At 37.8% G+C, this 26292-nt stretch overlaps 1 protein-coding gene across 1 annotated transcript in view; it reads left to right on the plus strand.

Annotated features, from left to right (window-relative positions):
• Nucleotides 1-26292, plus strand: part of Hsf (Heat shock factor) — a 197097-nt gene that overhangs the window by 67571 nt on the left and 103234 nt on the right. Inside the window, exon 7 of the mRNA XM_067146826.2 lies at nt 13761-14057. Coding sequence (XP_067002927.2) covers nt 13761-14057 — 297 coding nt within the window. The remainder of the gene's footprint in view (nt 1-13760; nt 14058-26292) is intronic.

Here is a 26292-nt window from a genome sequence, read left to right on the forward strand (position 1 = left end):
TTGTTGTTGTTGTTGTTGTTGGTTTTAAAGGCTATTTTCATACCTTTTTTCTTTAAAACATTGGTGGTCTTGTGAATTCGATTGACGTAAGTGAAGATGGAAAAGGAGTCATGTTTAGGTGGTTCTTTTTTAAGTGTGGTCTTGGGGCGAAATTTATGTTTGTTAATGATGTTTTCTATGAAATGGCTATTGAAGCCATTGAATCTGGCAATGTAGTGGATAGTATTCAATTCGGTATGAAGATCTTTTTTATTCATAGGAACGTTGAATGCTCTATGTACAAGACTGTTATATGTTGCTTTTGTTGTGGGGGAGGGGGTGAGCTGAATCTTGTCGGATTGTGACGGCCGATTGGGTGGGCTTTCTGTAGATCTTCTAGGTTAAAGATTCCTGTTGTCTAGTGATCATAATATCCAGAAAATTGATTGTTTGATCTACTTCCGACTCCAATGTGAATTTAATATGCGGATCGATGTTATTAAGTGTTTGAAGTGTGGTGTGAGCATCTTCCAAGTTCTCATTGATAACTACTAGGACATCGTCGACGTACCTAGCCCAAAGGAGAATATTGTCGAATTTATTGTCGATTTTAGTATTCTCGAGAATGTCCAGATAGATTTCTGCGAGAATGCCTGATGCAGGTGAACCCATTGCCAGACCGTTTTGTTGATAGATGGTACCATTAAACGTAAAAAGGTTGTTATTTATGATTAATTTCAACAATGTAATGAAATCTTGAATTTCCAATTTACTCAAATGACTGTTTTTGTATAAGTTACTTTTGATGATGGGAATTAATTTAGAAATTGGAATGCTTGGGTACATGTTTACGATATCAAAGGAGTGAAGTGAGTAATGAGGTTGCATGTTAAATTTATTAAGTTTGTCTATTAATTCAAAGGTATTTCTAACCGATTTATTGGATGAAAAACGGTAATTTTTGCTTAGGAACTTTTGAATAAATTGTGCGGTTTTATATAAAGGGCTCGGTCTAAAATTGATGATTGGACGAATGGGAGCACCTGCCTTATGAATTTTTGGAAGAGCTCTAGCCGTAGGAAGCCCAGTTCAATATTTCCATTAATGGCAAGACTCTCAAACAGGTGTCTTCCTTTATTTACATGGGGAGAAAAATATCCAAGGATGACTACTGTCAGCATGATGTCGAGGTACGGCTTGGAATGGCAAGAGCAGTGTTTTACAAATATCAGTAAATGCTGACTAACAGCACACTGAGCCTAGAGCTCAGTAAGAGATTGGTCACTGGGGTTGTACTGTGGAGAAACATGGACACTGAACTCCAACGTTACAAGTCGTATTGTATTCGGGAGATAGTGGATTCGAATGTCCCTGTTGGCAGCCCTGCAGATGGTTTTCCGTGGTTTCCCATTTTCACACAAGGCAGATGCTGGCACTGTACCTTAATTAAGGCCTCAGCTGCTTCCTTCCCATTCCTAGACCTAGCCCTTTCCTGTCCCATCGTCGCCGTAAAACCTAATACAACTTGTAAAAGACGGTTGTATTCAGGCATTTGAAATGTAGTGTTGGAGTTGCCTGCTCGAGACTCCCTGGACAGATCGAGTTACAAATGCATAGAGCCTAGTTTCATCAACACATGTTAGTACTTAACAAGGTGTTAAATCATTTTAACGTTCAACTTAAGAAAATTTGCGTTTCATCAACAACTGTTAACATTAATAAATGTTAAACTGCGTATTAAAGTTAACATCAGCCATTTCCAATGTTAAATGGCTAACATTAGCATTTAGCAACCTGTTACAAAATGGCTGCTGTGAATCTCGCTTTCGATGCGGAATTGCTCTATTTAGATCTTTTACAAAACAATCGTGATTGAAGAAGAGTTCACTAACGTAATGACTTTGAAAATTTGACGGATGCGGAACTTCTTCATAGATACAGGTTGGGTGGTGTGCTAAGTCCCAACTGACGAGCCTAACTTAGCACACGAAGGCGAAACGCAGGCAACCAAGAATGAGTTAGCTGGAAAATTTATAATGTCCAATAACGGACCATTATATTGCTATTATAGATACAGGTTATCGAAAATAGTCGTTGCTAAGGTTGTTGATGAAATTCGAGTGAGGTTGGAATATCCTACGAAGAGAAACTTACCTCTTTCTCCAATGTTGCAGGTACTGATAATATTACGATTTTTTGCTACTGGTTCTTTTCACATAATGGTCGGAGACAATGGTGGAATTTCTAAAGCCACTGTTAGTAGAGTTGTTTGACGAGTGTCTGCAGCAATAGCATCCTTGAGGAGGAGGCATATAACATTACATTCCCTTCAGTAGACGAGCGTCAGCAAATTATCCGCGACTTCTATGAAATAAGCCGTTTTCGTAGTGTTTGTTCTAGGTGCAATAGATTAGGGCTGAAATATATCTTAATCGGAAGGGATATTTCTCTGTTAATGTTAATGTTTAGGTGATTAGTGAGCCTAACCTCCAAATCAGGGATGTACTTGCTAGGTGGTCTGGTTCTGCACACGACAATACAATATTTAATAACTCCCATATCGGAGCACAGTTTGAAGTTCGACAATTAACGAAGTGATTTTGTTAGGTAACAGTGTATACCCACTAAAAAAGTATCTGTTAACCCAATTGAAACCCTCGCGGACTTTCTCCCACACCTCGTCTTTTTCTTCTATCGTCAAGCCATGTGTGCGCTTGCATTCAATAACATATATATTTACTAATTCAATTAACAACTCTTTTTCGAAGGAGGAAAAATTAGAACTACGATTCCGTTTCACTTCACGCGCCATATTTTACAGCTGTACTCAAACAGAAGTGCATCGGAGCGCGCTGTAAAACAGCATGTTCGTACCACTGCCTCCTTGATTCGCACCAGTTCGCAATATTGGGAGAGTTAACAGTCGATTAGTTAACATTTCACAAGAAAAGTTTGATGAAACGCAAGAAACCTAACAAGATGTTAAATTTTTAACTCCGTATTAACTAACTGCTTGTTAGTATATATTTAACATGTGTTGATGAAACCGGGTCTAAATCTATTAAAGAAACTATTTAAAATAGTTTATGTTGGGGTCCACCTTGTCAATACACTTTTAATGATTAAAAATTATTTATTCTACCATACATGTTTTAGGAACAATATGCATTCCCTTCATCAATGAAGTCAAAAAAATACATATGTACTCATTTGAATTAATGAAGAAAAAGTACTTCTTGGACACCTGTGAAAGGTTCACCTGGGTTGGATGCACTGAGACCCAGAGGCTTACCATGAGACTTAGTGGAAGGCCATGACACTCTTTCATAGATAAGTTTATAAGGTGTTTTTTGTTGTTGTGGTTTTCCCTTTTTCACACCAGGCAAATGCTGCGGCTGTACCTTCATTAAGGCTACAACCGCTTCCTTCCCGCTCCCAGGCCTTTCTTAGCCATTGTCACCCTAAGAGCTATCTGTATCAGTGCGACGTAAAGAAAAATTGTAAAAAAACATAGACTAGTTGAAGCAAAATGTGGAAGTTTTTTTTTTTTTACTGCTGAGAAAGAGGGGTCTGCTGTGAGAACTGGATGGTTGTCACCAAAGGAATAAACCAGCCATAACCCCTTCAGACCTGAAAGAAAACTGGCGGTGCGAATTTTTGTTTGTACGTCAAAAACTGACTAAAATGCTCTTAAATACATACATTTTTAGTTTATTCTACAAAATAAAAATTAACATCTTAAAAAAAAAAAAAAGCACCTGCACAATTGTGCATGTCAGGACTTAATTCACTACTTCAGAAAAGAAAAATTACCTCAATGCATGGAATATGCATATGTACATTATCAAATGTTCTATTTTACAGTGGGGAATAATTTAAAACAATTAAATCTTTGCTCAAACACAAGTAAACGTTATATTTTCTACATTGAGGAAGAGTTTTGCTTTTACTGCCCTTTTGGCAGCAGCAACTTGTCAGACCTGAAAGAAATCTGGAGGTGTCCAAACGTCAAAAACTTACTAAAAGCTCTCAAATACATGTTTTTACAGTTTATTTTACAAAATAAGAACTCTCGGCTGAAAAACAGAACCCACACAATTGTGCGTGTCAGGACTTCTTTCATTCACTACTTGCAAAAAATAAAAAATTAAAAAATTCAACTCGGTACATGTGAATATGCACATGTACATGATCAAATGTTCTACTTTACAGTATGGAACGATTTTAAACAATTAAAATCTTATACATTACATTTCTCATGTAGAGTACGAGTTTTGTTTTCACAGACGTTTTTGTGACAGCACCCAGCACTCCTGCATGCATTGCCTATAAGGAAACCTAGCCTGCACATATGTGCGTATCAACATTCAAAACCTCATGGTATTAAGTACGATGTTGTAAGTTCACAATTTACGTTTGCTACACAATTTACACACTTCATTGATTATATTCTGATATTCAGTAAAGCTTCTAGATTAACATGAATGCAATAAATAAATAAATACTTACTTTAGGCATTACTGCTTCCCGTCATCTTGCTAATGAACTGTATTTTTAAACTCTTCTTCCTGCCCCCTGGTGGTCAAGTACTAAATAAAAACAGCTGAAGTACATGCTACATGTCCCTTACAAGCACTGCAGTCCGGTCTAGCACCAAGAAAACGTCAAATAAGCTCAGAAATAAATAAAATACGAACCCGCACAATTGTGCGTACACGGTCTGAAAGGGATATGGCTGATACACCATGGATAAACGGACCTTGGGCTGAGTAATTAGCGATTGTTCTGTATGTTGGATACCATTAAAACAAACAAACTAGGGAGCTAATGTCTATAGACAATTAATATGTTGCCCTGCCCTCCCATTGAACTGTCTGTGATGTTACGAACAGAACAAAACTTTAGCACTACGGTGTGTGTAGTTCAAGTACTGTCGGCAGCCCTGAAGATGGTTTTCCGTGGTTTCCCATTCTCACACCAGGCAAATGCCGGGGCTGTACCTTAATTAAGGCCACGGCCGCTTCCCTCCCATTCCTAGGCCTTTCCCATCCCATCGTCGTCATAAGACGTATCTGTGTCGGTGCGACGTAAAGCAAATAAAAAAACTGATAAATATGAACCCTTAAGATACCAACAGCCAAAGCTATGCCCAAAGTCCACAAAGTTAAAATACCCATACGACATATAATCAATTGCATGAATAGCCCAACTTATAAGACTTCTAAATTTATATATCAATTTTTGAAAAAGCACTATAAATTTAACAATAATTTTGCAGTCAATAACTCAATTGAATTCTGTGATAAGCTTAATAAATTCGACCTACAACCGCACCACAAAATGTGTTCATATGATACAACTAACATATACCCATGCATACCGATTAATGAAACCATTAATATAATCAAACTTAATTTATTCAGTCACAGCAAATTAAGTAGGTGTGAAATAGAAGAATTCATTAATGTATTGAGATTCATTTTAAGTAATAAATACTTTACATTTATTCAAAAAATATATCATCAGATGTGCTTAGGAATGGGTGACCCTGCATCGGGTATACTGGCTAACATTTATATGCATCATTTGGAACATATGAAAAATTTTGAGTAACTTTGGCTGAGATACGTGGATGGCAAGTTTGTCATAATAAACAGTAAACTGAATAGTAGTGATAATATTTTGGAATTTTAAAATATAATTTTGACAGTAACATAAAATTCACTAAAATGGAAGAAGGCAATAATTCATTAAATTTTCTAGTTATCACTATAAAGAGAGTAGGATATAAATTTGACTTCCAAATTTATAGAAAACCAATGTTTGCTCCAATAACGATCAAGAACGAGTCACTCCATCCTAATTCTCACAAACAAGCAGCACTTTTAAGTTTAGTTTTCAGAGCCCTAAAAATTCCACTAGCAAACATGAGTTTAAAGAAAGAACTTAATTTTATAAAGGGCCTAGCACTCAATAATGGTTATAAAATAGAGATGATTAACAAGATCATTAACAAAGTGAAAATAAAACTGGCCACAAATTTCATACCAGATAAAAATAAGAAATCCAAGTTTGCACCTTTTACATTTACTAATCCAGCCATATACCACATCACTAATACCATCAAAAAACAAGATGTTAACTTCACCTTCAAAACCCAAAACATGAACCGAAATATTTTTTTCAATCACAATAATGTTAATATAAATAGCAGTCAATATCAAGGATCGGAATTTATAGGCTTGCATGTGCAGAGTGCAATTATTCGTATGTTGGCTGAACTGGCCAAAGCTTTCTGATAAGATATCTTGAACATGCAAATGCAGCGAAACACAAGAAACATTCTGCAATGAGTGCTCACATGCAAGAAACTGGACACTGTTCTGCAACTATTGAAAGGGATTTAAGAATTTTAAAAAGAGTAAAAAGGGGAAAAGTAATGATGGAATTGGAAAATATATACATTCATTTAGACCAGCAATATAACAAGAATAAAAACCTAAATGACAAAATTGAAACAAAGAATCCCATTTTAGTACAGTTACCAAAATTAATACAAATGCTTAAATCTGATATAATTAAATTCTATAATCATTTTTATCCGACAAGAGTTAGTAAGCTTATTGATGCAAATAAACTCGACTCTTCCCGTTACTACTCATAGGGGGCTCTACCATCTACTGTAGCTATCAGTGCACCGCCTACCTTCACTTCCCCTTCCCATTTCCCGCCAAAACACAATCTTTAAACGTAAGGAACTTCATCTTTTGGTCCGTATTGAACTGAGATCACAATTAGATTAGAATCTAGCGGGTTCCACCTTTTCAGTACAAAATACAATGTTGTTGGATGGTATTTACAACATTATTTATTACAGAACATGTTTCGGTGCTCAATTTTTGACACCATCATCAGCTGCTCAGAAAGTGCGAAAAAACTTGGCAATCTAAACATTAAACAACATATTGTCATACGTAACTCCTTAAAATACATATATACAACAATAGAATATTGCACTAGTTAAATCCTAAAACATCTACAGTAAATTATGCTATATTAAAACTCTAATATGTAACCAGAGAATTCTTGTAAGTCATAAATATAAAATTTCTCGTCTGTTTGATGAGTTGTCTTCACATTCCTTAATGTCTGTGATTTTGTACTATCGTACTATCGAATTCAAATGCGAACTTGAGCTTGAAGATTTAAAATTGTATGCAGTCCATTTGATGTTAAAATGTTCATTTCATGTATATAATAACCACTTAGATGGATTAAAAGCTCGTTATATACAATATGATTGTTAAAACTGGACCGTCTACACAAAAAACTTCGTATTTTTAATGCTGTATGCGTGGTTGGAACTGTAATTTCATTTGTCCTACAGTTGTTAGGCGGACATGTCTTCTCAGTTCAATAGAACCCTGCAATAATGAAACCCAATGTTAAGAGAAAAGCGAGAATATTGATAAAGAAAACTAATTGAATCTAACTGTTGATACGGCTGACTCACCTCTAAAGCTGTGTAATTCGCGTGACGGCTGCGGCGCGATGAATGTGTCTGCTAGTATCTTGTGCTCTGTGATGAAGCGCAGGGAAGGAGAAGTAGGGGCGGCAAAGGGGAAGTTTCTAGAACGTCGAACTTTTTGCGAGAGAGTCTGGGGGGCGTTGTGGACGAAGACAGTAGTAAGCAAAGTTGTTATGTAGAGTTCGGAATACGCTCGAATTTTCTGGAATCTTTAACTTGTTAAGTAAAAGAATCAAACAATCAAATAAAATCTTAGGTTTTTCCGAGATTTCATTCAAATTCAGGTTAGCATTATAGTATTGGTCTAGATGTATTAGACATGCCTCCGTAATGTCAAGCTTCTGTCCCTTAGAAAGTGTTTCCATGATCTCGAGGTCTTTATCTATGTCTGTGAATTTATGTTTGTACTCATGGATATGCTGGCTTACCGCTGAGAATCTGTGATATTTTACAGCGTTAAGGTGTTCTTGATACCTGACATTAAAGCTACGCCCAGTTTGCCCTATGTATCCGCTTCCACAGTCCCTACATTCGAACCTATATACCCCTGATTTAGAATATGGATTGACTTTGTTGACAACCGAAACATTATGTAAAACTGTTGTACTTCTATTATCTGTCTTGAATGCGATCCTAATGTTACGTTTCCTGAAAATATTTGTAATTCTGTATACATCTTTATTAAACGTGAAGGTTGCAATTTCCTTTGCATCTATTTTATTTTTCATCAGACTCGTGTGAGGGCGATATTTGAATTTGCTTATTATTCGTTCTATAAAGTTCTCTTTAAAACCATTAGCTTTAGCCATAGCTCGGATAATGTTCAGTTCCTTGTCCAAGTTTTGTTTGGACATTGGTATACTAAAAGCGCGATTCACCAAGCTGTTATAGGTCGCGCATTTATGAGCTAAGGGGTGTATCGAATCATTACGTATTGTAACTGCAGTTTGTGTGGGTTTTCTGTAAATACTAAAAGAAAATGAAGAAGCGTGTCTTTAGGTCTAAATAATTAATGGATTTTTCTATTTCGGATTCTAAAGTAAATTTTATATCCGTATCTATTGTGTTAAGGTTATTAAGAGTCGTAGAGGCGTTGGTTATGCGTTCATCCAAGATAACAAACGCATCGTCTACATACCTAGACCAAAGTAGAAATTGAGCACCGAAACATGTTCTGTAATAAATAATGTTGTAAATACCATCCAACAACATTGTATTTTGTATTGAAAAGGTGGAACCCGCTAGATTCTAATCTAATTGTGAAAACACAAGCTCATTCACACTCGCTTATATAATACAAGGAGCGCAAAAGGAGCAACATTAAGTTGTCACGAGGTTGTGAGTAACACTAGACAATTACACACCAGAAGGAAGGGTAAGTGATGATTCTTTCAACAAGAAGTTTATACAGAATTATAGTCGAAGCTTTAAACATATTTTTTATTTTATTACAGATATATCCACAAGCTCAGTTCGGAAACTTATGGTGTTCATTAAAATTCTACTTCACATTAGAACGTTTTCATTTTACTAATAAATTCATTCAAAACAAGACAAATGTATTGACAATAATGAATCTATGCCAATACATATTGTACTAGTGTTACTCTAGTAACATCGAGAATAAGACAATGGTTCATAATGTAGGCAATTATTAACTTCATAAAATCGTTAATATATACAACGAAGGTTCAAGGACAATTACATAAGTTAAGAAATATGGAATCAATATAATTAGCCAGATCTCAAATGGTTTTTAAAATAGTTTTAAAATATGTTCGACAGATGAGTTTCATCCATAAGTTTAAAGGACAATGTTACTACTAAGATTTTAGACAAATGTGTTTTAACTTAAAGACCTAACTTTAAGATGCTTTAGATCAACTCATTGCCATCGATGATGTCATACAGGAAATGTTAACAAACGCTGAATACGGGGCTGATATTGGGAAATGTGCAGAATACGTAGTCATCGCAAACAGAGCGATTCTAAAAGCATCACAAGCCATTGAAAAAGAAAAATCTACGCTGCTAACACCGTCACGCACACAGTAAGACTCTCTACAATAAAATTAGAAAAATTCAATACGGATCAAAACAGCATGCTTTTGGGAACAATTCAAATTTATCGATAATCAGTCTCACTTAGTTTATAAAAGGAGTACATTTTATTGTTCCACCTATTCAATACAATCAGTACCATGTTATGTGGTCAATTAGACATAGAAAATGAAATATTATGGGGGCATGTTTCGCCCTTCTTTCCGGGCATCATCAGCCACATTAATTTAACCTTAAAACAAACATTTTAGCATGTGTTGTACATGTCATGTCCCAACAGCATATTTTATAACCACTATTCTGTAAAGTTAATATCATAGGAAATCATAGTTCAATTTTTACAAATTATAAAGTGTCATTGTCCTTTAAACAATGTTACATTGAATCCAATCAATACGGGATATGAAACTTATAAGTAATAATAACCACGTTTTCCTTCGTGGATATCTGGAAAGAGAGCCCAAGAACCTAGTTGATGGAATGCCAGTGACAGCTGATGCCTGTGAAGCAGCAAAACAGATTTAAATTTCTCACTACGGAAACACTGATCACATCATTCAAGCCCATCTGGATTATCTTGAAATTTTGCAACCAATTTGACGACACTCCTCCTGCTTCAAATACCGTCTACAGTAAAACCTCGTTAAGACGTTTCTGCAGGGGACAACAAATATGAACTTGTTAAGCCAGTGGCGGCTGTTGCAGAAAATCAGTTGTGTGCTGTAACCCATCCCCCCAAAATAAAAATATCAAAAAACATACAGATATGTGGTTTTCAAGAGGCCCTCCACTGATTATTCCACACTGAACAAACACGCAAACAACTCCAACACATATACACATTCCTCATTAAAAAAACTATAAAACTATATCATTAAATACACAATAACACCTGGCAATGGCAAAATATTCACGAACTCAAACACTTGGTGTGAGTGTGCAAAAACAGAACTTCCCAATGTTACCAAAATCATTGAAATAAAACCAGCAATGTTGTAATGCAAAATTACATGTTATGTTTTTATAGTGACATTTATAAACTAGACATTTTTATTAAAGAAAATCACAATATCATGTCCTTATTTTGACTACATAAAAAGTATAATTATTATAGTTCATCGACTTATAAAGGTGGCTATGGAATAGGCACGTTGGGAGTATTCTATCCTCTTAGGTATTAAAAGACCAGGTGGGAACAGCTCTACAGTATTTTGTTTTCCTCTTTGCTTTGAGCGATCCCCCATTAAATACTACCGCTGAGTCAAGAGGGTGTCACCTGCCACGTTCTCACAGCCCAGTGCAGTAGCCCGGCGTGGAGGGGAAGTTGAATAATTTCCTATTTGGCTGACATCTTTTTCATTGCACTCTATTTGATTGCAAATAATATTTTTAAAGTAATTTATTTTTCAAATAGGCAATGTGCTGCAACACTTCAGCACACGGCCACCCCTGTGTTAAGCGAGAAAACATACTACTGAATATACAAATAAAAACTATACGATAGGCACATGGAAACACTAGATATGATTTTTTCCGACATGAAGACATTTTACTTCTTGTATCTGTGGGTAGGCCCTACAGTGAAAACTATATCTACCATTTCTCAAGATGAGAGGAACGTATTAAAAGGTGTGAAAAACACGAGAGAACAAATGTGAAAACCTTTTCTGCTGGGGCTTATAAAATAACAAGTGCACTGAACAGTGTGAAAAACACCAAACAACAAATGGAAACTATGCACGGGGGCCAATAAAAATATCCAAGTACTGTATTATTGCAGATCACACTCCTTCTAAAACAAATGCGAGTAGAAGCCTTTTATTTCGGAGCAGTGGGTTATAAAACATTATTTTCTGGTGACACTCTTAGACAATGAATTGGAGGTTATACTCGGTCATGTGCGACTACGACAAATGGTTTTGGCCGCCATTTTGAAAACTTTAACAAAGTCAGTAGATCGAGTTGAAACTTGAAGGTGCTAGTTCAACCTCTGCACGCTTAACGATACGGATGCCAGTACACTTTCTGAAAGATTTTAATGTTTTCTTCATTATAAAGTAACGTCACTTTTTCTGTATCTATACGTAGGCTATCACAAGACAAATATGCACCACACCATTCAATTTCACATGATTGTTCCTAATCCAGATACAGGCTACTGTATCACGCGAAAAACTTCATTGTACTACTCAAGACAAAATAAATTTCTAACTTCTGAATGGAATATAAGCACAAATAGGCTCACCTTTTCCGTAGTCACACAACTGACACAACATTTTCAGGGCTAGGAAAAATGTGATCGTACTAAGTGGTAATAGTGGAAATTCGTGACACGATAAGTGAGGTATTTTTATATAGATTTAATACGACTAGAAACAGGTCTTCGAATTTGCAACGTACTAAGCGGGAAAAACGTGTTAATGTGGAACACACTAACGAGGTTTCACTGTACATAGAATGCAATCTATGTATACAAGCCTTATGAGCCTTAAGTGAGAACGTAGATCATTACGGACTAGTGCTAGCGCCGAAAATTCCAGGAGTGTTCCCTCAAGATATAGTCCGCCATTGGATAATTTATTCCAGAAGAGAGAACATTCACGAAGGTCATATCACCAAACTAATTGATTTCCTACATCAGGAGGTAGTGAGCACTATGATCATACAGAAAGTCAGGAGAGGTTTCAGTTCACTGGATTCCTTCATCGCCATGGCCATGATGCTACACATAAACACGAAGTCAGAAGGTCCGGAAACTAAGACAAAGCAACTCCTTTTGCATTTTTTGTGTTCTGTGAAACATGAGTACACTGGGCCCAAGACTGCACAAAGATCTTCAACAGTAGCTGAGCAGACTGAAAAGCTATAAGCAACCAATCAATGCTTCTTGTGCCTCAGAGGTCACAGTATGAAGGTATGCCCAAAGAAAGGTAAGGCGTCATGAACAAAATGCAAAAAATCTCATCAAGTTTCAATATGCAATGGAGAGCAGGTCGCATGAAACGCACAGTCACCACAGTTAACTCAGTTGACTTGCAGTCAACATGATTGCTCCACACAGTGAAGTACTTAACACTTGACAAATAAACAGCGGTCACATAAGTGCTAACCAGCACTAGAATATTCCTCAAAGCAACAATTAATGTTGCTCCAACTCTACTCAAACCAACTGTTCCATGCACTGACTCCAGGGCAGTACACATACAGTACTCCACTCCATACTCCAAGAACACTCCAACATGACGATACTGACACTGACTCTGCTGGGACATCCACCACACCAACTCCGACTGTTGTCACACTCCACTACACTCTGTTTGCGACGAACCTGTTTTATATCCATGGTGAAGTTAGACTTTTTGGGGTGCAGCTGGATCAGGAACATCCTGGTTACACCTTCCAGAAGATCCAAGAGAAACAATACAGAGAACAGTAGAGGGGAGAAGCCATTACTTATTCCTCCAGCTGGGAGCTCCCAGCTGACTTGCTAGTCCCTTCCGGAAAATACTGAAAGGGGCTAGAGACAGAGGGTTGGCACTTAACATTATCTACATTTTTGGTTAAAAATTATGATACCGGGCGAGTTGGCCGTGAGGTTAGGGATGCGCAGCTGTGAACTTGCATCAGGGACATAGTGGGTTCGAATGCCACTGTCGGCATCTCTGAAGATGGTTTCTGTGGTTTTCCATTTTCATACCAGGCTGTACCTTAATTAAGACCATGGCCGCTTCCTTCCCGCTCCTAGGCCTTTCCTATCCCATCGTCACCATAAGAGCTATCTGTGTTGGTATGACGTAAATAAAATTGTGGAGAGAAAAATAAAGATGATTGGAAATGTCCCTTAGTTCATTCATATACACGCTAACTGACTGAATGCAAAAAGTCTTAAATGAGAGAGAGAGAGAGAGAGTGCGTGCGTGCGTGCGTGCGTGTGTGTGTGTGTGTTTAAGTTTTGAAGTAAAACCATTTACTATTATTGTATACAACTTCTTTGAATTCCATCCACTGGAATATCCTCTTCCCAAATTGTACCTTCCAATAAGCAATTTCTGTAATACTTTCAAAGATTATCTTGTCCATGTGACTTAAATTTGCTCATGTTTCTAGTTATTGAAGACAGAGGAATGAACACTCGTTTTGTAACTTTTATTTTTTCTCTGTGCCTGTTCAACATTCTCCTGATGTTTTACAGTTTTGATGAAGTTGTCCATGGAGAAGTGCACAGTCCAGCATCTAGCTCAAGTAAGTGCTCAACGGCTGTTAACTTGAGTGAGCCAAATTGTGATGTACTTCTGGAATTGGTTGAAGAATATCCTTTAAGTCCTGAGATTTTGACAACAGCAGCTCCTGCTGAAGTTAATCCTTGCATCTCGCTACCCAAAAACAAGAGTAAGACTGTAGGGGTCAAGAACAATAAAAAGAGAAGAAGTAAAGCAGTGCAAATTAAGAAGGAAATTGTTGACGCACCAGAAGTGGATCCTTTAAATGTGTAAGTAACACACTTGAGAAATCCCGTAATATTGTCAAATATCATTGATGTTAGTTTCCGTAATTAAGAATTAGCGGTAAGTTGCAATTTTTTGTCTTTAAATTTTATTCCTTTAATGTGTGATTTGTGCCATAACGTACCACTTCTAACATTGTGGGTAAAGTGAAAATAGATGATACTCACCAGCAAAAAAAACCCTACGGATTTCAGACAAAATTTAATGTCGGTCCATTTGGAAGATGATAAATCAAATATTATGACATTACAACAATATGGCCATGTATTATAAATTAATTAGTCCATTTGCAAAGGATCAGGGCAATAATTGATAAATATTGTTGATTGTGACAATCACAACAGTCCACCAACATGAATTTGGAAATGTTGAAACCAGGAGCTCCGCTCTGTTTCGTATGCAGTCCATTTCTGTTGCCTGAATAACGGATATTACCACCTCTAGCCGCAGTTACTGCTGTGATTTGAATAGGCACTCTCAGGATGCAATCTCAAATGTTCTCTTGTGGTATGAGCTGCCATTCTTCCTGGGGCACTGTCCAAAGTTAAGCTAGTGTGTCAGGGGAACGACTCCTAGCACGTCTTCGAAACGTATCTCAGATAGGCTCTATCGGGTTTAGGTCAGGACTACGAGCAGGCCACACCATGCCCTCAATTCAGACTTCATTCAGGTACTCGCGTACACAAACTAAACGTGTTTGCGAGACATTGTCGTGCATCAGGATAAAGTTCTCGCCGATGACAGGTGCGAAAGGCACTGCGTGTTCCACTAAAATCTCCTCTAATGTATCAGCGGGCTGTCAGACTTCCATTCTCGACTAACACAAGCTCCGTGCGCTCATCAGGGGTAACCCAGCCTACACCATTACAGAGCCTCTCATTGAACGGTGTGCTTGGAGAGAAAGTACAGGGTGAATAATATTCCCCAGACCTTCTCCATATTCTCTCCCTTCCATCCGGTGCCCTCAAACAGAATCTGGATTCATCCGTGAACAGCACTGAGCTCCATGCTCCACAGTCCAGTTTCAGTGGGAGTTGGCGATTCATCCGGTGCTCATGTGCAAGCAGAGGTCTTGTGGCGGGCCTCTTGTACTTCAAATCCTCTTATTACAACCTCCTTCTTACTGTCTTTTCGCAGATGATCATGCCCCGTACTTGCTGCAAATGATTTCTGGCCTCCACACCTGTTGTGAGTTGATAACGAAGAACTTGCATTAAGAGTAAACGATCATCGCGCTCAGTAATGGTCCTCCTATGACCTGAACCAGGCCTCTTGGTGTAGATATTGTTCTCTCTGTACCTTTTAACAGGTCTGTACACGTTAAAACAAGACGTGCCTTTAGTGTCTGCTATATAGTTTATACTGCAGCCATTCTCCACTGATACTACGGCCCTGGCTGCGTTTACAGGTGAAGGAGGCATTATGACCTGACTCAGAAGTGAGACTAACTGTTGTATACAAGCCATAAAGTCAACAAAAATACGCGGCACGAGAATTCATAGCAATAAATCTTAAGACACCTGTTTGTAGTTATTCTTGTCAAATCGCGGGAAACAGCAGTATTAGTGTTGTGATTATAACGATTATCAATTATTGTGCTGAAACTTCTCAAATGGGCTAATTAACTTATAATACATAGTCATATTGTTGTAATGCCATAATATTTAATTTATAGAAGGTTTCATTCAAACGGACTAATATTTAATTTTGTCTGAAATACGTGGTTCATGGTGTGGGTTACTGTAGTCACGTCCTAGTTCGTGAACCATGGGCAACGGCTGAGTGGCCTAGTAAGTGGTCCTGAGAGTCGGGACACCAGTTGCTATGGAATGGGAGTGGGCATCTCGGATATATTCTGAGTCACGGCCCTCTTTGTGCTGAGACGGCTAGGACAATACAATTCACCGATGGTCCCTAACCCATTAGAGGAGAGATCCTCACTTGGACTATGCGCAAGTGGGGTAGCATCCTGCTTCATGAAATTACTGAACTCAGAACATATGAGCAAGCCATGGACCTATGTGGGTATCGGGGTCCCACTCCCATTTGACAGGCAAGGGACTAGATGGGGCTTATGGAAGAAAGTAGAACTGGCTGAGTCAGCAAGGAGGATGCATCTGGATGTGCTAGGAGTAAGTGATATTCGGGAAAGGGGAGATGACTAGGAAGAGATTATAAAGTGTACTTCACAGGTGTTAGAAAGGTAAGGGCAGAGTATGGGGTAGGGCTGTTTATCAAGAATACCATTGCACGCTACATAGTTTCTGTTAGGTTAGGCACATAAATGAGCGAATGAAGTGGGTAGATTTGGCAGCTGGAGGAATTACAGTGAGAATTGCTTCGGTGTATTCACTATGTGGGGGCGCAGATGAGGATGAAGTTAAGTTTTATGAAGCCTTGAGCGACATCGTAGTCAGGGTCAACAGCAAGGATAGGATAGTGCTAATGGGCGATTTCAATGCGAGAGTTGGAAACAGAACTGAAGGATACGAAAGGGTGATTGGCAAATGTGGGGATGATATGGAAGCTAATAGGAATGGAAAGCGTTTGCTGGACTTCCGTGCTAGTATGGGTTTAGCAGTTACAAATACATTCTTAAAGCATAAGCCTATTTACCGCTACACATGGGAGGCTACGGTTACCAGATCCATAATAGACTTTATCTTAACCGACTTCGAATTCCGGAAATCTGTTAGGAATGTACGGGTTTCATGGGGATTTTTCAATGATACAGACAACTATCTGAACTGTAGTGAACTAAGTATCTCTAGGCATAGGATAGAGCAAGTTAAATCTGTCTGCAAACGGACAAGGGTAGAAATTCTCCGGGACGAGTAAATTAGACAGAAGTACATGGATATGATTAGTGAGAAGTTTTGAACAGTAGACTATAAGCAGGTTCAGGATATAGAAAGGGAATGGGTGGCATACAGGGATGCTGTAGTAGAATCAGCAAGGGAATGCCTAGGAACGACTGTGTGTAAAGACGGGAAAAGGCGAACATCTTGGTGGAATGATGAAGTGAGAGCAGCTTGTAAACTTAAAAAGAAGGCTTATCAGAAATGGCTTCAAACAAGGGCTGATGCAGACAGGGAATTGTACATAGGTGAAGGAAACAGAGCGAAACAAATAGTTGTTGAATCCAAAAAGAAGTCTTGGGAAGATTTTGGTAATGACCTGGAAAGGCTAGGTCAAGCAGCAGGGAAACCTTTCTGAACAGTAATAAAGAATCTAAGGAAGGGAGGGAAAAAGGAAATGAATAGTGTTTTGAGTAATTCAGGTGAACTCATAATAGATTCCAGGGAATCGCTGGAGAGATGGAGGGAATATTTTGAACATCTTATCAGTGTAAAAGGAAATCTTCCTGATGGTGTTGCGAACAGCCAAGCTCATGGGGAGGAGGAAAATGATGTTGGTGAAATTACGTTTGGGGAAGTGGAAAGGATGGTAAATAAAATCCATTGTCATAAAACATCAGGAATAGATGAAATTAGACCTGAAATTGTGAAGTATGGTGGTACGGGAGGGATGAAATGGCTTCATAGAATAGTAAGATTAGCATGGAGTGTTGGTAAGATACCTTCAGATTGGAAAAAAGCAGTAATTGGACCTATCTATAAGCTAGGGAACAGGATGGATTGCAACAACTATCGAGGTATCTCATTGATTATTATACCAGGCAAAGTATTCATTGGCATGTTGGAAGGGAGGGTGTGATCAGTGGTTGTGAAGTGGGATGAAAACCAGTGTGGTTTCAGACCACAGAGGGGCTGTCAGGATCAGATTTTGAGCATATGCCAGGTAATTGAAAAAGGCTATGAAAGAATAGACAGTTGTTTATGTTTCATAGATCCAGAGAAAGCATATGACAGGGTACCAAGGGAAAAGATGTTCGCCGTACTGGGGGACTAGAATTAAAGGTAGATTATTAAAATCAATCAAAGGGATTTATTTTGACTATTGGGCTTCAGTGAGAATTGATGGTAGAATGAGTTCTTGGTTCAGGGTACTTACAGGGGTTAGACAAGGTTGTAATCTTTCACCCTTGCTGTTCGTAGTTTACATGGATCATCTGCTGAAAGATATTAAGTGGTAGGGAGGGATTCAGTTAGGTGGGAATGTAGTAAGCAGTCTGGTCTATGCTGACGACTTGGTCTTGATGACAGATTATGCCGAATGCTTGCTTGGAACTTGAAAATAGGTGCAATGAGTATGGTATGGAAATTAGCCTTTCGAAGCTAAATTGATATCAGTAGGTAAGAAATTGAACATAATTGAATGTCAGATTGGTGATACAAAGCTGGAATAGGTAGATGATTTCAAGTATATAGGTTGTGTGTTCTTCCAAGTTGGTAATATAGTAAGTGAGATTGAATCAAGGTGTAGTAAGGCTAATGCAGTGAGCTCGCATTTGCAATCAACAGTATTCTGTAAGAAGGAAGTAAGCTCCCAAACGAAACTATCTTTACATCGGCCTGTTTTCAGACCAACTTTGCTTTACGGGAGCGAAAGCTGGGTGGACTTGGGATATCTTTTTCATAAGTTAGAAGTAACAGACATGAAAGTAGCGGGAATGATTGCCGGTACAAGCAAGTGGGAACAATGGAAAGAGGGTACTTGCAATGAAGAGATAAAGGCTGAGTTGGAAATGGACTCGATGGATGAAGCTGTACGCATAAACCGGCTTCGGTGGTGGGGTCATGTGAGGCGAATGGAGGAGGATAGGGAGAATAATGGACTCTGTTATGGAGGATAAGAGATGTAGAGGGAGACCATGACAATGATGGTAGGATCCACTTTCTCTAAGAATTTGAAGATAAGAGGTATAGAACTAAATGAGGCCACAGCACTAGTTGCAGATAGAGGATTGTGGCGACGTTTAGTAAATTCAGAGGCTTACAGACTGAACGCCAAGATGCATAACGTCCGTAATGATAATGTATGTATGTATATATGTATTATATACGTTGTTTCACTTTTTTTGCTAGTGAGTGTATATTCCACATTAGACTATTTACACAGCGAACTGTCAACTTGTAAGGGCATTGTTTACTCCCCACCTCTTCAATCCTATTTTGTCTTGGTTTGCATTTATGTACAACATACTAATGATATATATGTAACTAGCCAGAATATTTAAACAGGGTAGGTACGAACATTTTATGTATTTCATATGTTCATTAATTTGTAAAGAATATTGGAAGCTTCGTTTATTGCAAATTTTTAGCCTGGTTCTGAGTATCTTAGGCAAATATACAAGGTACGCATGTCTTAACCCTTTCACTCCCACTGGGACATATATGTCCCGCAAGGGTATTAACCAATACTATTGGAATTTAATTCAATTACAATAGCACAGGACTGTGTCCCAATGGTTATCTATAGATTTGTTAGCTTTAGCATTGCCGTAAATTTCCAACAGATGGCACTTGTTCTAAGCTTTATTCATAGACCAGGAGATTTTCGATACGGGTCACTGTTTTTGCGCCAATTCTCAGAGGTTACATTATTGCGTTCATTGTGTAACACACGCAGGTGCTTATAGAGAAAACAAATACCACTTTCTTGCATCTTACATATTATTATATCAGATTAGTGCATTGTTATATCTAATTTCTTTACAATGGGACACATATAACCCATTGGTAGTTTTCGTTGGGACATATAGTCCCAGTGGTATTTTATAACCTGGTTTACGAAATAGATTGTGTTTATTGTAGCTAAGATGACTTCAAAAAGACGGCATTGGGAGGATGTCTTTTCGAATAACAACCAACTGGCAGAGTTTTTAGGGACAAATGAAGAAGATTCAGTGTCAGATTTGGACTTCGGCTCTGATGATGTTGCGGGTGTAAATTATGTGCCTAGTGACAATGATTCGGTGGGTTTGGATGGTGATACTGCCTCAGAAGCAGACAAAAACGACAATTGCAGGGAAAGTTAGACAGGAGCCAATGTCAGTATTTGGCTAATGCTTCTGGAACGCTTGCTGCAAGATGGCAGGATTCTAAAGAATTGGTGGTACTTACCAACTGCCATGTGGCAAGCGAAGTCGAAGTGCTAAAAAAGAAGAAAGATGGAAGTAGAGAAGTAGTTCCCTGCCTAGAATCAACATCATTCTACAATGAAATTATGGGAGGTGTAGATCTCTCAGATGGGAAAGTTGGAACATACGATTTTGATAAAAAATCTCAAAAATGGTGGAGAAAGGTTTTCTTCTAGGTTCTCATGACGGCCGTTGTCAATTCTTGGATTTTGTATCAAGAAACCAAGCATAAAAGGATTCTGTTGCTGGAGTACATTATTCCCCTTGCAGAACAAATGATGGCTGTTGGCAAAGCAAATGCAACAGTAAAAAGGAAGAGGATATCTGGGCGACCTACCTCGGCATCAAAATTGATGTTGTATGTTGGAGGTCAGTTGCTGGTGGAAGGCAACACCAGAAGGCGATGTGTGAGATGCTCAAAGCTGAAGAAAGGAACAAGAACCAAAACTCTCTGTACAATGTGTAAGCTCCCTTTGTGCAGGCCTACTTTGCACCTTATCACACTTGATCTGTTGCACCTAATCTAACCTACATGTGAAGTGTTCTAAACCTAATAATTTGATCTTGTATATCATCATTTTAAGTTTGGCTATTTAGTATCATATATGTCCCACACAGAAATACCAGTGGGACATATATGTCCCACCCCTCTCAGAGGCACAACGTGTCAGATATTAATTAGATACTGAAATTATATACTAATTACAAGTTTGTTGACCAGTAAATGCAAAGAAATAACCTAAGTTATGAAAAAATAAAATTGGTAGTGAAAGGGTTAAGGTATGCAATTCATTTGAAATTTATTTTGTAAAAATTTTGTTCACAAATCTTTTATAAAAGAAAGAAGGGGAGAATGGGTAGTTAAGTTTAGTGTTCTAATTTATGCATGAAAATGCTATGCTTTTTCACACAAAGAAACACATTTAAAGTTGGAACATGTATGTGGTGGAGTGTTGAGTTCTTTTAAGGCAATCATTTTAAAAGTAGTATCATTTACTGACCAGGTTTCGCAAAGATAATTAATTCTTAATTTTATTCAATATCACTGAATTATATCATTTATTAGCTACTCTTCTTACTTTATATTTGAGAAATGGAACCAAGACAGCTACCGTATTTACTCCTGTATTAGACACCCCCCTCCTCCCTTTCGAGACAAAGAAAATGAAAAAATGAATTCGCATACAAGACCCCCAAACGTAATTCGTCAGAGAAGGCCAACAATTCCGCTTCGAAATGGGTACAAGCCTTACTGCAGCTCCGATGACCTCACACAAATTTGTGAATAGTTTCGTCCGTTCGACCTGTGCAAATAAAACGCATCAAAGTCATGCAATACATCTGTGTTTCGTAGTTAAGAATTGTCGTCTCCGTAGCGTAGGCCTACTGCAGCTCTGATGATGTACAAATAGGTGAATATTTTCGTGTCCAATGTACGCAATTAAAGCATGCATCAGTCATAATATATGTCTTGTTTTTTGTAGTTGCGAATGTCCACTAGCGTAATGGTTAGCACAGTTGGCTGCCGTTTTTGGGGGCCTGAGTTCGATTTCCAGTATTGTATTGCCAGAGATTTAAGAATGGCAGGAATGTTGATATGTGGTAAAAATGGTACATGCAGCTCCCCTCCATGGGGGTTGCACTACCTTGGTATGAGGAATCGAGTTTACTTTAGTTAAGAAAAATTCACAGTTGATGCCATTAATATAGCAGGCGAGATCATTAACAAAGTGATCGTTTAATATCTCATAACTCGAGCCAATATAGCCTACGTAATCTTTGGAGAGAAGTAGGTTTAAAACTTGATAAAAACTATTCAATCATAACATTTGTTTTACTCGCCAACATACCTATAATAATAATAATAATAATAATAATAATAATAATAATAATAATAATTTTACACCCCCACTAACTACTTTTATGATTTTTGGAGATGCCAAACAGAACATACTATGTGTTAATAAAAAAAAAATATAGAGGCAATGAACGTGCAAAATTAAACATTGTGATAATAAAATGCATTACCGCCACACCTGTAGTAATCCATAAATGCGACAAGCTTCCTGTTATTTATTTTTTCCGTCGTGGAACTTCCACACTATCTGGGCTTAGTAACATACCTAACCTAAACAATGCGGTTTTTCTCTCTCTTTTTTGCTTTATGTCGCAGAGACACAGATAGGTCTTATGGCGACTCGCCCAGTGCGGTCTCTCTTATCTCAGTTACAGCTGTTTAGGTAAATCCTGATGTGAAAAATGTAGAGAACAAGCATGAAATACAAACTTAAAAATGAAGGTCTGGTGTTCAATAGCTGCAGTTTTCCAGAGAATTTTTCCAGTCACTATGTATTACATTCGGAAGTACAACTCGTAACATACACTAGTTATCACGCTTTTTACAGCACGGTTTTATTCAGAAAGGGTGGCTTCTGCTACACATACACCAACTGGGAATAACAGAGACCATCTCCAGAAACCATTTGCTAGTAGATTTTCATTGTTTGGATTGTATAGTCAGGAAGGAAACTATTATTTTTTAAGTTGTAAAAAGATGGGATCTCAAATACTCGCGATTGCCATGAAGATGATGTCATTTGGAATAATGGCACGCCGGTAGCAGGGAAGTTAGCAGCACAAGACGATGATAATTCAGTTGTAAGCAATGATCAGGTTTACTGTGTGGTAGGTCTACTGCTTAACTGACAGACACAAATTACTGCCATTACGTTCTTTTGTATTAATATTGCATAATATGAATACGATACCATTATCCCTTTTCTGTACAGGGTTGAGTAAGAAGTGAGGTGAATTTTGTAGCAAGTTTTTACAACCGCATGCCCTTCCTGACATCACCTCATCAGAGGAGTTATTGAGATGAAATGAGTGATGTGATATAAGAATAACTATGCTTAAAGTAAATACAAAATTTTAATATTCCACCTTCTCAATACTAAAAAATCATTTGATGTTTTACAAAAACATTACAATGATATTAATAGGTACTAGTTTCGGTCCACTGTGGACCATCATCAGCCTAGCCAAATTACAACAGTAAAAGACATAGTGATAAAATATAGTAAAATAATGTGGAGAAATGAGAGAGGATCTGGAAGGATGGGATGGTGGTGGAATGACAGACAAAAGTGAAAAACCGTATATGCGAATTATGATAAAAGTAACAGAAGTGTTCACATTGACAAGTAAAATCTTTGTGAAGTCACGTAAAAACTCTTGATGAGATAGTCTTTGGTTGACAGTTACTCCTGTGTTGCACAATTAAAATTTATAACTAAGTATATGCTTCTAGAAAGTTCTGTATGTGAGTTCCACTTTAGCGTAGAGGGAAGAGTCGTCCGATGAGACCAGCTTAAGATTAAAAGTTGACAAAGTTGGACATGTTCTATGGTGGAATGAAAAGCTTGCTGTGTTAAACAGAAGTAGTCTCAGTTCAATCGTGTGTGTTTCAAGCACGTTTGTTCCACGCAGCGCAAGGTTCATTGGGGTTCCGATTGAACTGAGACTACTTCTGTTTAACACAGCAAGCTATTCATTCCACCATAGAACATGTCCAACTTTGTCAACTTTTAATCTTACGCTGGTCTCATCGGACAACTCTTCCCTCTACGCTAAAGTGGAACTCGCATCTAGAACTTTCTAGAAGCATATACTTGGTTATAAATTTTAATTGTGCAACACAGGAGTAACTGTCAACCAAAGACTATCTCATCAAGAGTTTTTACGTGACTTCACAAAGATTTTACTTGTCAGTGTGAACACTTCTGTTACTTTTATCATAATTCACATATACGGTTTTTCACTTTTGTCTGTCATTCTACCACCATCCCATCCTTCCAGATCCTCTCTCATTTCTCCACATTATTTTACTTTATTTTATCACTACGTCTTTTACTGTTGTAATTTGGCTAGGCTGATGATGGTCCGCAGTGGACCGAAACTAGTACCTATTAATATCATTGTAATGTTTTTGTAAAACATCAAATGATTTTTTAGTATTGAGAAGGTGGAATATTCAAATTTTGTATTTACTTTAAGCATAGTCTTAACTCAATACGGAACCTAACAATGAAGTTTATTACTTTGGATAAGAATAACTGAAACTGACTATGTTTACTTTATACGTAGGCCTAAAAGGTAATGTGTTCACCATTTATTCTTTTTAACATTAAAAATACTGCCTTCCAACAAAAATAGCCATTAAAACTCAGAATACATTTGTAAGTTTGTTAAAGAATAGTGTCAAATGTTAATACGCACAATTTATAGCTCTTTATAGCATAGAAGACAACCTCCGGGGCTCAGGCGGCAGCACGCCGGCCCCTCACCGTCGAGTTCCGTGGTTCAAATCCTGGTCACTCTATGTGAGATTTGTGCTGGACAAAGCGGTGGCGGGACATGTTTTTCTACAGGTACTCTGGTTTTCCCTGTCATTCATTCCAGCAACACACTCCAATATCATTTCATTTCATCTGTCATTCATTAATCATTGCCCCAGAGGAGTGCGACAGGCTTCGGCAGTTGGCACAATTCGTATCCTTGCCACTAGATAGGGACTTCATTCATTCCATTCCTGACCCATTTGAATGACTGGAAGCAGGCTGTGGATTTTCATAGCCTAGAATTCGTGTTCACTGCACAAAATTTGAGGTTACCGCATATTGGACCCCCACCCCTTACATTTTTTGGCTGTAAATGTGGAAGAAAAAGGGGTCTGATATAAGAGTAAATACGGTAATTTAGGCTATTTGTAATAATGTAGAATTTTCACGATACCATATTTTTAGAAGTTATATGATGAGAGTACACAATGGTAGGGAGGGGCAGCAAATATAGTAAATGTATTAGTTTTTTGCAACCATTATTTTTTTTATTGTACATTAGAAGGAACAGATTGTTCAGTATAATAATATCCTAACTTATTGTGCATGTCAGTATTTTTAACATTTTGCAGTGCCATATTCGGTTAAACACTTTCAATATTACCATATTTTCTCACGTGATTAACGCACATTTTTGACAAAAGATACACACAAAAACTTTGGATGAGTAAATTATTCAAGGAATTCAGATATTTAAAAAAATGATTTACAATTCATTTAAATTTAAAATGTACATCAAATATAATTACACACAATTGGTTCAACTCGTCTTTGGTTATCGTCATTTGGGGTAAAATTCCGACGTGAGTTTTTTTCTGAAAAGTGAGGTAGGGTACATCAGGTAAGATTGATACGTGGATTTGAAGTATCGACACAGGAAAATATTCTTCCAGTTACGAGCTGGCAATACGACCTGAAGTGAAATAAACATGAACTCATAATAGTACCGTTTGTGTAAGTGCCTAATAATGATACACAGTACTGGCAAAAAAAAAAAAAAAAGAAAACTGTCCAACACGAGAAGGGGCAGGCATCAAAGGAAGGACCCAAACTGTTCGTATCTAATCTTGTATGAGTGACGTGTCTATCCATCCTTCTTCTTCGATATGGACGCAGATCCCTTGCGGAAATTTTACTTCGGATATTGTTTTTAGTTTTAGAACAACGTAAGGCGCAAGCTCTGTACCATCCCCTATTACAGCCAGCGTTGCGCTACGTTGTTGTTTTTCACTTCTGATAGTGGGGTGGTATGTACGAAAACACTCTGATGCCCCCTTCTTATCGATTGTTCGATTTTATGGCATATGGAAACTGAATGGAGTCTGACTTGCGGTTCCTATTTGGAAGAGCAAATATTCCTTCACTTTACGCTTCTGAATGACAAAGCAATGGAAATCGGTTACATTTTTGTTGAAATCCTTTGGCATTTTTTTGCATAAATTTGTTCTTCGAAGAGAAAGTCCATTTCTCTTGATAAAATTAATCATTCCACCTAGGCGAACCTTCAAATCCGAGATACTGATCCCATGTGCAGCAGCTGTTTCTCGTCCTTTAAAATACAGCATTTTGTGAAAAACAGCATATCTAACGTTGCGTAACAAAATCACATATTTAAGCAGATCCTCCTCTACTTTCGGAAACTATCCGCCTTTTGGACCATAAAATGCTTTGCGAGACTCGTTAGTGCCTTGAAATGCGCTGCTCTGTTACCGCAGTAGCACAGGTTGCATTCGGACAATGAATACTTGTGGCCCGCTGCTCTATTCTCGTGTG

Source organism: Anabrus simplex, chromosome 5 (genome assembly GCF_040414725.1).
Source record: "Anabrus simplex isolate iqAnaSimp1 chromosome 5, ASM4041472v1, whole genome shotgun sequence".
Classification (NCBI taxonomy): Eukaryota; Metazoa; Arthropoda; class Insecta; order Orthoptera; family Tettigoniidae; genus Anabrus; species Anabrus simplex.